Source organism: Podarcis raffonei, chromosome 6 (assembly GCF_027172205.1).
Source record: "Podarcis raffonei isolate rPodRaf1 chromosome 6, rPodRaf1.pri, whole genome shotgun sequence".
Classification (NCBI taxonomy): domain Eukaryota; kingdom Metazoa; phylum Chordata; class Lepidosauria; order Squamata; family Lacertidae; genus Podarcis; species Podarcis raffonei.
The window spans coordinates 58844878-58858843 of NC_070607.1; the positions used below are offsets into that span (position 1 = coordinate 58844878).

General features: G+C 41.1%; 1 protein-coding gene across 4 annotated transcripts in view; it reads right to left on the reverse strand.

Annotated features, from left to right (window-relative positions):
• Positions 1–4967: 4967 nt before the first annotated feature.
• Positions 4968–13966, reverse strand: part of DSTYK (dual serine/threonine and tyrosine protein kinase) — a 39631-nt gene continuing 30632 nt past the window's right edge. For 3 of the 4 annotated variants that reach the window (XM_053393293.1, XM_053393295.1, XM_053393296.1), the window contains 4 exons: positions 13254–13367; positions 12297–12411; positions 11050–11184; positions 4968–9058 (listed from right to left, as the gene is read on the reverse strand). In XM_053393293.1, coding sequence (XP_053249268.1) covers positions 8871–9058; positions 11050–11184; positions 12297–12411; positions 13254–13367 — 552 coding nt within the window. In that variant the 3' untranslated portion in view covers positions 4968–8870. The remainder of the gene's footprint in view (positions 9059–11049; positions 11185–12296; positions 12412–13253; positions 13368–13966) is intronic. The other variant, XM_053393294.1, reaches the window with a different exon arrangement.

The following is a 13966-nucleotide window of genomic DNA, read 5'->3' on the forward strand; positions in this document are numbered from 1 at the left end:
TATACAAATAAAGTGTAAGTGTCTCAGTTATCATTTGTAAAATGGTAAGAGTATCACAACATAAGACATCTTTTTCTGTAAACTGGCTTACTTCTTTTTTCAGGTTCTTTTTGGTCTTGGTGGTTCTTTCTCCCAAAAATCAAAAGTCATGGTAAGGCTGTGAATATTTACCTTCCAATACATTTTTATCCCTCTGTGAGTTACAGTAATATATTAAACAGAACACAAATACAGTGGTACCTCTGGTTACGAACTTAATTCATTCCGCAAGTCTTTTTCTTAACCTGAAACGGTTCTTAACCTGGGGTACCACTTTAGCTAATGGGGCCTTTCCCCTGCCGCCGTGCCGCCAGTGCACAATTTCTGTTCTCATCCTGGGGCAAAGAGGAAGTAGTACCTCTTAACCCGAGGTACTACTTCCAGGTTAGCAGAGTCTGTAACCCAAAGTGTTTGTAACCCACAGTGTTTGTAGCCTAAAGTACCACTGTACGAGTGCTACTTTTTCTGTGTTTCTTCCCAAAGTGTGGGATAAGCTGCCTTCTAGAAGTTAAGAAAATGCTAAGAAAGTTGCAGTTCACTTGCTGCATTCTACATGACTTGAGAAGAACGAGAGGCAAAATGCCTTGTTTCTTGCTTCTCAACAACAAACATCCTGTTTCTTCTATTGACAGTGGGGTGAGGAAGTGGGATGTGAGCAGACCTCAGGCCCAGGGATCAGAAGTGAGCCTCCACATCATTCTGTCCAGTGCTCAGGACTCTGCCAAGGCCACATTTCTCACTGGTTCTGCTCTGCACTGCCATCTTGTGTTGCAAAAGGTTCAAGGAATGTGTCCTTGAACCTTTTGCTTGCCTGGATAGAGTGGTATTTGTTTGGCCACACCCACTTTGGCTACACCCACCCCTTGATAAGTGACCCCTGTCATTGTCCAAAAGGGAGTGTGGCCCTGGAGCTGAAAATGTCTGCCATTTCTCTAGTATTCTTTGGAAGTTTCCTGGTCCTCCATTTTAGTCTTATCTCAAAGTCCAGGGCCACTACCCAAATTCTCAGCCAAAATTTGGGAGGGGTGGAAGAAGAGTCTCTTCAGCAACTTTTCGAACATGCTTTGAATGAAAATAACTACCCTCTTTTTTGCTCTGAGTGTTTGGAAACTCCTATATTGTACAGGTTTATTTGCCAAGGAGCCAAGCTTAGCTGGAACATCTTGCCAGCGAAAACAGGTTTGCTGCAATGTATTTACTTGCAGGAGGCAATGCTTCTTGAGTACCTGTAATCCTAGCTTGATGCTGGAAAAAATATATGCAAGAGGGCAGCCTAATTCAGTTTTGTAGATTGCAACAGGTGCTGTGATAGAGGCTGTTTCTGTTTTGTGTGGGGTTCTTGCTTTGTCATTAAATTCATCAGCAATTGGGATTTCTATAAAACATTTGCTGGTTATATGATTGGGACTAAAGACTGAAGAACTATAACAGAGCACCTCTGTATTTCTGACAGGCACAAATCCAGTTTCATTTTCCTGCGCTAATGCTGACTCACTTGTTGACAAGTTGGTGTACCTTGCCCTAGGAAAAATGCTGAGAAATGTTCACAATATTCCATGAGATCAGCTGAAAAGCTTGTCTATACTCATGTGGCTTTTTAGATTTGCAAATATGAAAAAGCCCAGGCAGATTTTAGGTTTCCAAATAGGTGTAGTCCTGGTTAGGTTGTTCTAGTTAAAAACAAGTTTCTTGAGCACCTTAAAGACAAACTGTTGTGTAAAGGTTTCATGGACTAGCACATAGGAAACTGCTTTTATGGAGCTTGGTACTGGTCCATCTAGCCCAGTATTGTCTACCCTGACTGGTTGCAGCCGTCTAGGATTTCAAATGAGTGTCTTTCTTAGCTCTACATGGAGATACTAAAGATTGAACCTGGGGCCTTTTTCATACAAATCATGTGCTCTCCCACTGAGCTACAGCACCTCCCCATACATATTATCAAATCCATGAAACTGTAACATTAGTTGGCATATTATGTACATACATCTGGATGGGTGTTGGTGAGTAAAAAAAAAGGGAGGGATAAAATGGTCATGAAATGCATGAAGTACAACCTATAGCAATTTAGTTAAGGGCCAAACTACACGTTATGCAATTTGTACTTTTGAAAAAGCATACTTAAATTCATCACCATTTTCCTGGGGGGGGGCCAATCACAGGGCCCCGGTCTAGAACATGCTCCCAATGTAGATGGGGGCTCTGCGCCAGTTTCCTTGTGAAAATCCCTCTTACCCATTGATTTAGCTAAGCCCTGCTATGTGGCGATGTGTGGGAAAGCCTTCCTTATGATGGCACCTTAGCTTTGGAATTTCCTTCCCTCTAAAATATGGCTTGCACCTTTTTTAAAAAAAACCAACTACTAATTTGGTTGTCAGCTGAAGACCTGGTTATTCACCTAAGCTTCTTGTTACAGTTTAGTGCCAAAATGTTTATTTTAGCATTGACTGGCTGCAAACTTACCTGCCTTCTTTTGCAGTGATTGTATCAGGTATGTGGATGAACTGTACTGTAACTTGCTCTGGAATTGCAACTGAAATGAACAGGTAAAGAAATGCTTTAAATAAATAACTCTCTGAGAATGCAATTTCCTGGAAGGAAATAGCAGCTGTGGGTGGGGGTTTCCAGGAGGAAACTGGTGTAGGACCACCATTCAAATCAGGAGCTCTTTTTAGATTATGGTGCTCTGACTTTTTCTTCAGACGGAAAATATCCAGTTTAAGCATGAACAATTTAGCCCTAAGTTTAGCCCTAAGGATCATTCACAGTAGTGACAGTAAGGAATAGGTAAGGTATAGGACTCCTGAATGTCCAGCCAAAGGCAACTATGGGGTGCAGCGCTCATCTTGCTTTCAGGCCGAGGGAGCTGGTGTTTGTCCAGTTTTCCAGGTCGTGTGACCAGCATGACAAACGCTTCTGGCGCAACGGAACACCATGACGGAAACCAGAGTGCACAGAAATGGTGTTCACCTTCCCGCTGCAGCAGTACCTATTTATCTACTTGCACTGGTGTGCTTTTGAACTGCTAGGTTGGCAGGAGCAGAGACAGAGCAACAGGAGCTCACCCCATGGTGCAGATTCGAACTGCTGACCTTTCAATTGGCAAGCCCAAGATGCTCAGTGGTTTAGACCACAGCACCACCCACATCCCTACAGTAAGGAATGATGTGTAATGGAAGGGGGAACTGTCCTTATTCAAGCCTAGAATGCAATCACATCTTCGATAAATTCTAATCCAGCAACCACACACTGACAAAAGATCTTGTACTCACTTAATTGTATTTTATTATAGCACAAGCTTTCATGGACAGATGTGTTTGGCCTCCATGATTAGCTATTAGCCTTTACTGTATGCATTAGACTAACTCTAACCAGCACATTGTTTTTTAGCACACCTGCCCTGCTACTGTAGTTTTTAATTACTCCTTAGGGATAAATTAGATGGAATAGCAACAGACCTGGATGTCAAAGGCAGAAGGGGAGCATAGTACACAGGATACCCTCCTTCCCATGGGTACTCCTATTGCTGCAGCCTGACAGAGAAAAAATAACCTTGAAAACTGTGGGTGGGAGGGTGGGAAAGAAAACAGAGCAGGCAAGGGTTAATTTAGCCTCAAATGTTTTAAGTCCTTCTGTCTTCTTACACATCCCAAATGCCCCAAGTTGTACTCTCTGGCAGCAAAAGTAATTGGGAGGAGTCATCTATCAAGTCTCATTTGCCATCTAAATCCAGGATGTTAAACCTTTAGAAACAGTTAAAGGAATTCATGTTAAGAAACATGGCTGCCTAGAGCAGCCAAGAGGAAGTGCCTTTTTTCCCATCTAATTTCAAGAGCTGTTGCATTTACAAAGAGATTGATTAAATTTGTAAAACTGGCACTTTGTCAAGAGCTGCTGAAGAGCAAAGCAACTCTGGATTAGGATATGTCAGTACATGGCTTATTAAGTTTTATTCGTTTAGAAGAGATGTTTGGGGAACCTTTACAATAGAGGTGAACATGACAGAAGCATTTTTGTTTCCGTATTACAGTTCTGTGTATAACTTCTCTCAATTTTATTTGCTCTTTGCCTTTTTATTTGCTCTTTTCCTTTAAAAGCTCTTTGCTTTTGCTTTTTTGCTTTTTTGAATATCCAGAATTACAAGCAGGCAGTTTTTTATATACTATAGTAAGAAATTGTGGCAGCCTTATATTTTTCTAATGCCAGACATTACTTAATGCAGTAGTAAAATAGAAATCTCTTCCAAACTAATCCTCTAAAATCCTAGGCCACCTTGAAGATGCCTATGGTAGAATATAAGAGGCAATGACTATGGGACAAATGGCTTTGAATGGACCTTGTGAGCAGACCCAAAACAGCCTATCAAAATTACAAAGACTAACCCATTTCATTCCATCATAATAAGATTATCTGATTAAATGAGCTCTTAATCCATTGAAATTTATTATGCCAGAATAAAATTTGCCAGCTTTAAGGTGCCACAGGATTTTGACATCAATGATTGCCAACGTGCCATCTCCAGAGTAGTAATCATGTTGACTGCAGCAAAAACAGATTGCATTTTATCAAGCAAGGCTGCAATATAGTATAGTGAAGAGAAAGATTAGGTGGAAACTATTACAACAGGAATTGGGATTATTACTGTGTATACTATCCTAGGGGCAGTACTGGCACATCCCCAAATAAGTGATGAATTTTGTAATGCAGTTCAGTACCCACAAGGACATCCATCCATCCCCATTGCCAAAGAGCATGTACTGCTGTAGCTTCATCAACACAAGCCCCCACCCTTGTGGCTCAATATCCACTTGATCAGTTTATTAGCAGGTATTATTGCTACCCCTCCCTAGGTGGTGGTGTGACAGATTCAAAACTCAGCAAAGTCTCTGGAACAATTATTGGAAAAGTAAAACCACACAAGCAGCAGCAAAAAATGTTAATGCAACCTTTATTATACAGCACAGCACTTCTGTGCATTCTACTCTCTATTAAAACAGACTTTCATTATAGCACTAAATGAAGTCTTGACCCACAGTCACGTCTCTTAAAATACACGTAATGGGGAAAGGGGCTGCAGTGGAGAGTAAATTAGTATTACAGAATACAAGGGAAATATTTTTCTCAATCATGTCATTTTCCATGTTATTGCACTTTTCCTATACAGTTGGTAAGTTTGTTACCTTTGCCTTTAACACTAATATACATAAGTTTTTAAAAAATAATAGTACAAAAAATCTATAGGCATTACATTGGAACTGTACAACTCTTAACTCAGGTTTCTACCTCCCCCCAATAGCCAAGTTGTAACAGTTGACCATCAGTTTAATAGAACCAAAACAAAGGGAAGCATTAGAAGTTCAAGAAATACAGTGCTATTTAAGCCCCTGAGGGAGTTTTAAATGCTGCTGTGCTCTTATTCTCTCCCTGGAGGGGAAAAAAAATCATAGTATTAAAATTTAAAAAATAACAAAGCAAGGACAACTGGCCAGGAGACCAGTAGATACAGAGAAGGCATTATGTACATCTCTAAAAGTGAAAGCTCAACAGAGAACCACATTAGATTGGGATCCAGTACTGATGGTCCTTCCATTAATGACAGTCACCCTACAAGAGCCTACATTCAAGCAGCTTCTGAGCCTCCAAATACTATCCAGGAGGGAAGGGGCTGAGAGAAGGATGAACACAAAAGTGCTAAAAAAAGATAAATAGAATAGCTTGCACTTGAATTCAACAAGCTAGAAGGGCTTGCATTGTATATTCAAATCACTAGAAGTACTACAGATGGAGGAAACGCACACAAAAATGGTCAGTTGCCAAACAAAAGCTCCCATAATCCACTGCACTAGACAGCAATGTGATAGACAGCAGCAATGCACTAGCAAGCTGAGGGCAACACTCCAGCATCGCAACATGGCAATGTGACATTGCATTCAAGCCTTGCTTTCACTCATGTGAATCCTATGTAGTGTTCGTATCCAGAGCCTAAATTGGCCACAATATCCAGAGCAGAAATAAGTAGCCTAGCAATTGGTCAGCTTTGAATAGCTCCATCTTTGAACCATGAGCTACTAGCACCACTATGGATTCCTCCAACTCTGCTTTCTGTAAGTATGCTTGTTTTTGTAAACTAGTTTGATTTATCATGTTTCCAACTCTAAAGAAACCTCTTTTTTGGAGCACCTGCTTTAGCCATCCAGTCAGTGGCAACCTGTAAACGTTGCATAATACAGTTTAGTAAACAAAGTTTCCTTTTGGGTACAGAAGAAAGTGGGTAATGAAATTAACTTAAGAGGCAGGTGGGGAGAGAAGAGGTATTTTGCAGTGCATAAGATAGTTGTACGTGAGCACAACAATAACTTTATTTTTAAAACAACAACAAGCAGGAGTTGCTTCTAACAGATCTTCAGTTTAATGCTTTTTGTCAAGTAACTGGAGTGGGATCGCAGTGATAGATGCTCTGCACTCACAGCTGGCCTGAATACACAGATAGCCACCATTACCCCCTAACATAATACCTGGTAGTGGCATCTGTTTGCCTCTATTGAAACAGCTATGAAAAATTTTAGTGTGTTCAAAATACATGCTTCTTGGGCCGCAAGGGTGGTAGTAACGTAGAGAAAGCATACAGCATTGCCAAATATGAACGAGGGTGTATGTTTTAATCGAAGTCAAATGTGCTTTAACTAGAAGATCTTTAGATGACACAAAACCCATCTCTTCCCTCTTGTGAGGCATGTCAGGGGGCCTGTGAAATCTGATTCAGAGCTGCTCAGAATAATTAAAATTTATGCCTAACAAAGGAGCACATGCATGGTTGTACGTTGGGAAAGGTCTACTGAGCCAGAGGTGTCCATGGGGAAGACAGTCCTAGTGGAATTTGATAGAATACATTAACTCAAGTTTTCAAAAAGGCACAGGGTATTATAGAATAAGGAAGTGGCTGTTTGGGAAAAGCTATACAAGCCGTTTTCAAATAGTTTTATTCATTTTAATTTTACATAAACTGTATACTTCCAAAAATACTGACCTAGACCCTCCTAACTCTAAACAAGGTCACTAGCCACTGTAGCACAGAGTAAACGGGTATGAAATGAGTAATACTGTCAAATGACTGGAACAGTGGCCTAGCTAGTACATAAGTGACATTTCTAATATCTATTTGAGAATATATGTGCTTTTTTGTGAGCATGCTTGGCAACCGTCGCTGCCCATTCAAGTTGCCAGATGCTACAATTTGTGGACAGAAGTGTGAATAGAGTTTTGATCACCACATAGCAATGAATGCCCATTAAGTAAAAAGCAATCATTTTAAAAGCACAGTTTCAATTTTATTGCACACAGGAAGGGTTCATCTAGGCTGGGCCAGTAACATTGCAAGGTCACTTTTGTCTCTAGTAGTTTATGTAAACAGGCAAGAGGCTGTAATTCTGCTTTGTGCAACAGAAGCAATGGACTGTATGTTGCATGTTTGATTGGCTTTGTATAGCGCACACTCAATTATCCTATGACGATGAAATCAGTGCATGCCTCATTGTGTGGAAGAAGGAGAATAAGGTTTCACCCTTCATTCTCCACACGGGAGAAAAACTTTGACCTTACGTCAGTTGCATTCTCCAGCTCATCCTACACCTCTCCTCAAAACATTGTTGTACTAAGAAACTAAGTCTTGCACAAACAAATGCAAACAAATCTTTCTCTCGGGGTGCGTCAAGTACATGAGAAAGAGCCCTTCATTTTGCAGGACTCTGGACTGTCCTCCCCATGTGCTCCCTGCAATGGATTCCTAAATTAACATAGTCTAACACAGCCAAACAACAAACCCTAAAGAAGGAAATGGTCAGAAATAGCAATCATGCACATCTATGGAATGATGTTGGGTCTCTCTTAGGTATTCTCCAAGGGAATGGCTTAAAAAAAGTAGCTGAAGAAATATTTTAAAATGCCTGTCAATAATTAGTTTAAAACAGTCACTGCCTTTATACTTGGGTTCAAAACAAGAAAGCTGCTGTAGTTAAAAACATGGCCTGCTAGTTGTCCACTGGGTACAGGCAGTAGTTAGTTGCAAGCAATTATGTTTCAATTTCTGTATGTGCAGAGTCTTTTTTGGTGGAGTACCCATCTTGCTGTAAGATTGTAAAAATAAAAATAAAAAGGCCATCTTTAATCAGATGTTGCAAAAATTGCTACTAAGCGTTTACCAAAAAGAGCTTGGTTCACAAGATAAAGCACAGGTAGCTTATACTTTTTTTAAAGGGCATTTCCATTGCAGTGTGGCCTTCCCCTCAAGAGAATAGATCCTTTGATCCTTCCATGTAAACATACCAAGTACTATGAAGTTTCTATTAGCTTAACACCCCTCAGAAACCACGCTAAGAATAGCTGGAAAACCCATCCTATGAAAGAGATACTACTTTATGTCTTCCAATAATCCACATTCATGTGTGTGACCTTCAAGGGAGCCCTTGCAGACACATAGCAGACTGTAGTTAGGGATGCAGATGTGCTGGCTGCCCCAGTTACGAAACATACAGTGCTTTCTTCCTTTTACTGGAATCTGAAGGGGATAAGCAAAATCCTTTCCAGACAGCAAGGCCTGAATTTCCCATCTTTCTTGCTTTTTAAGGGAAGAGGGAAGCACTAGCAACTTGCAATTAGTAGTGTATTGGGGATGACTGTCCCTGGCTGCTATATGAGGTGGAATTTCGGTATCGTCTCACCCAAGCGCCCAATTTCTGGCCAGTCTCTCTTCAGAAAAGCTACCCTCTTGAGCTGCCCACGCCAAAGTGGGGGCCGGCATTCTCACATAATAGAACAGTTCTTCTATGGCTTGTTTTTCAAGTAGAGTCATCTAATCCTTTATTCAACGGTGCTGAGTTTGACCCGCAAAGCCTGTCCATTATGTTCTGCAAGGTGGGCTGGACAATGCCCAGGAGTGGGCGCTGAGAAGGGTCTCCATCCCAACAGGCTTCCATCAGCTGCCAGCATTCCTCATCAAAAATGCGAAGGCGTTCAGGGCGTACTCCTGGACAAAAAGGAGAACATGGTTAATTGACTGAAAGGGAAAATAATTCATTTGATCTTTGCTACTTCAGCTTTAATTACACTGGTCAGAGGCATAAGCTGCTTACCTGGGCCATCTGGAAAGAAACCAGACGTAAGCTTCCAATTATGGACAAGGCTCTGAGTCAATACACACATTATTAATAGGTATAAATACTGACTTACACAAAGTAGGGTGCACTGGGAAGGTATGGCACCTTACTCATGGAAACTGCTGTTGTGACCACGAAAGTGTTGCCAGCATTACACTGTTCACATGAGTTGACCACTTATAAGCCGTTTTTCATATGTTGTAACAGTTCTGAAACCTAAAAATTAACACTTTGAAACATGTCAAGGCTGCAGCCCCAAGCACACTTACTTGGGAGCAAATCCTACTGAACTGAGGAGACATGTATAGAATTGCACTGCTTAGTTGTACTACAGGTGCTAGTCCTGTTTTTTCATGAGATACTACGAACTGTAATTTCCACAACTACCATTATCCATAAGACAGGGAAGCTTGGGAAGCTTTCAAATTAAGTATGAACTTCATCTTGGGAGGTCGTGTTTGGAGAAGCTTGAAAATAGGCATGAAGTTAAAAGGGTACATTTTAATAACAAAAGGAACTATGCAGGAGGCTCCACTAATTTAGGTAGCAACTAATAGAGCCCATTGTCCAAAGAATGAAGCATGTTCACAGAGATTCCCAACACTCCAAGCACTGTAAATTCTCAAACACTTTAAGGGGATTTAAGATATTGCTGGGTGGTTGTTGTTTTTTAAAAAAGAAAACTATTAGTCATGCATGCATGTTTTTGAAAGAATTAGATTGCTGTTGCCTTGTTCCAAGAAAGTACTGATTATATCTAGTTTGAAGATCTCTAGATGTCTCATTTCTATACGAACATAATACCAAGAGTTGAAATCCTGGTTCTCTGTCAACATCTGGAACAGCAGATGAAATTAAGTGTTGTCATTCGTATCTGGCCTATATTTCTGTCGTAGCCCTCATAGCAACTTATAGACTCTTGGGACAGTTAGTTCTAAACAAAGGTACTCTTTATGTTACAGAACCTTCCTTAAATCACACACGCTATGCTTTGCAGTGCAATTCTAGGCATGTTTACTCAGAAGCAAGTCTTCCTGGGCAGTTTTAAACTGAAAAGATCCACTAGTGCAAAGCCATTGGGCTGTGCAAAGGAACTTTGCCTCCATAACTCTGTTCTGGGTTCCTCTCCAACCCTCTGGAGCAGATTGAGGGAGAGGAAGTTCCATTGTGCAAGAAAAAAATCTGTGCACTAGAGCAGATCTATGTAGTTGGATACCGCCCACCAAGTTCAGTGCAGCTTACTCCCAGGTAAGTGTGCATAAGACTGCAGCCAGAATTTTTATGCGTTCTAAGCTATCAACAGTAGCCTGGAAACCACAGACAAAATGAACTGCTCATTTTCCCATTTCTCTCAGCCCACCTTAGCTGCTTCAAGTTTTCAGCTGCTGTGAATATAAAGACAACAACACCAGGAGATGCAAAGACATGAGCACTCCAGTACTACCTTATCTAGCTTCTGCTGAAAATGCAGAGGGTGTAAAGATTTAGTCAAATGGCTCATTCACTTAGGACAGTTGCTCCAAAAGCATTTAGTCAAAGCAAATTTCTCTATGCAAAATTGCTTCAAATGTTGGAAGTCTGCTACAAAGCAGCTCACTCACATAAAAAACACTGCATTGGAGCTCTTTGTTCCTTCTTCAGCCTTGTTTAGGAACAGCAGTTGCACAGCACTGAAGGAGGTTTCTGAAGCTGCCATGAGTTTCAAGGGCTGGCTTGTGTGGCAGCACAGAGGACTGTGGTTGGAAGAAACAGACCCCAAAGCTCCACCACGAGAGCAGATCTTGACATGCGGTCATTTAGATTAGGAACTTTAGATATAGTCTCCATCCCTTCACAACACTGCATTATGTGTTATGCCTACCTCTTCGTACATTGTTCCAAAGGTGGTCCTTGCTTGCACATCTCTCAAAAGCCTCTGGTAACTTGACTTGACCCGAACAGATGTACCAGAACAAGATGCCAAATGCATATACATCCACAGAATTATCATATTTCCCTGTGGCAGATGAGCAAGAGATACTGGTTGAAGACTAGAAAGCATAAGATTGTTGTCAGGAAATAGCAGCACACTGGGTCACTGGGGACTCCCAACACAACCTAGAGCTTAGTTAAGGCAACTTTATTTTCAGCAACGATACTACTCTTAAATGCTCCTGCTTGGGACAAAAGCACACTCAAATGCTCTTCCCACACAAGTCCACTGGATCAAGTCAGGCGCCACCATGCCTTTGATGCTCTGATGTTTATCCTGGAGCCTGATGACAGTGACAGTTCCTTCTCATCTGATCTTGTGGACTCATATGGGAAGAATATTAAGATGTTCTTCAGGGGTGTGGCACTCGCCATACAGCTACACAATACAGTGGGAGTTAGCTACACAGTTTGTGGAGAGGAGAAAGGGATATCCTATCGCTAGCACTGAATTAAATCATTTCCTACATGTGCCCCATAACAACCACCAAGGATCAATACCAAGGGCACCTTTAGTTATTACATTTGTGTCAGTTCAACCATATGAGCACAAAGAGGTATTCTCTGTGGCCATTCCCACCAAATTAGGAAAATTCCCCCTCCAGGTAGACTTGCTGAAGTCCAAGTGTGAGCACTTTTTGGAAGCTTTGTAAGAGCTGTTTGAGCTTCATGGTTTGAGCTGGTCTTTTAGAGTGATGCTATTTTACTCTGGTTTGCTAAGGGTTTATGTTGATTGTCCACATCCACCCTGGGTCTTCATAATGAGGCAGGTTATAGAATAGAGGGCCCTGCATAGCTAATCCTTTAACAAAAATAAAATTCTAACAGGACAGAAGTATCGAAGCATTCATTTGGGACAAGAGAGATTCAAAGGTAAGAATTAATTTATCTAAGGGTATTTTGATCTGCAATCCAACATCTACCTGTTTCTTCATTGGTAATAACCCACACAGTTCAATGTGTCATATCTCCTTGAAAGCATACTCCTCCCCTCCCTGAGGATACATGCATGTAAATGCCAAACTTCCTGGCAGAAGCATCCCTCTAACTGTACACATGTAGTTTTGTCATCTTAAGGGAACGGACCTCAAATTCTTCATGGCTAACAGTCCATAGGAAGATCTATGATAAGTTTACCTGTGAAGAGTTCAGGAGCCATATGGATAGGGGTCCCAACAATACTGCCGGACATCATCGCCTCAGGTTTGCAGAATCCCAGGTCTGTGATTTTAGCTCTACTGTTTTTATCAAGCTGTAAAGGATACAAACTACTCATACCCAAAGCCTCAAAACTTATCAAAAGAGACCAGCATGCCATCACTGTAGTACAAGTGTCTTCTACAAACAATCCCAGCTAGCACATTATTAATGTATTTGCTGAACCAAGCTGAAGTTCATTATCTAGCCCAGCACAAAAATAATCACCAATTCCTTACTTTGTTTTTTCTTATAATTTTGTGTTACCTGATGCTGGCCTGGAGATTCCTAGCTAACGGCCACAGATACACCTAATCCTTTATGAAACGGTAACAGTGTAAAAGTAGTCCTCTAAACTAACTGCCATCACCACATCTTGTGGAAATGAAAGTCTGAACAGATGAAGGGTATATTAGCCTTCTGATCATTCAAAGGATCAGAAAAGATAGCTCTTTGTTACTCCAGTCAATTTTACTCTGGCTGAGCTCCCTTTAGATGTGCCTCAGTTTCTGATCTTTCCCCTGGGTTTATCTGTGATCGGGTATGGTTGTCTTTTCTTTATAAGGAAATTGGTCCAGTCATATGAAAACCTAGATATTCTTGAGTTTCTTGTTCAGCACTTGAGTCTGTCTTTTTGGGCAGCACCATTGTCCTTTGGTGTTCTATATACAGCAAAGTACAGGTTTTGTGCTTCACAATGGCAGTGATCACTTTTCCTCGTGCCTTTCCCCCACCCCCACCCCCCTTTTGAAAAAAGTGCTTTTTACATTTTTAAGAAGTTATAAAGCAGAGATACAATTCCAAGGAATGGTTTTAACAAGGCCATTATTTATGTACTGATGTCTTGTTCCATTTTAGCAAAGAGAATGATGCTCGAGGCAAAAAGCTGTCCCTTACCAATACATTTTTAAGTTTGATGTCTCTGTGAACGAGCCCCTGGCTGTGAAGAAATCGAATCCCTTCTACTACATCCAAGGCAATCTGCAATCTTATCTCCAATGTCAACTCAGCCTGAGGGGAAAGTGGGGGAAAAACCTTATTATCAATCCCTTAATGGGATTCACATCTATGGTTATTAGGCAGTGCTTCTTGCCTAAGATGAAGCAACTCCAACAAAACAGATCCTTTAACATTGTTTCTTCCTTAAACAAGCGGGTCAGAGAGTAGTTCTGCTGCTATTGTCTTATTCTGTTCTACTGAAGCATACAGTTTTAGTCCCACAATGGTAGCCAGGATCAGGTGTTGTGTGCGCTCTCTCGCTCTATCTAATGAAATATATAACAATATAAAAAAATGCCTTTACAGTTGTACTTGTGATCAGACCATTAACCCTAGATTTTACCCGCTGCTAACCAAAAATGTAGTAGGGCTGAGGTTGGGAGGTGAAGAAGAGACCATCTGATCAACCAATAGTCAGGATCAATGTGAAGGGAGCATAGCTGCCAAAATTGTAAAGCCAAATTATAACTTATCAACTTGTCTATGGATGGGCAGTTCACTGCCCAAGGCAGTAGCTTCTGTATTCTCTAGAGACTCCAAGAATGCAGAAGTATATTAGCTTGTAAGTTAAAAGAGATGTGGGGGGCTGAAACCTAGCACAGCCCAAAGAG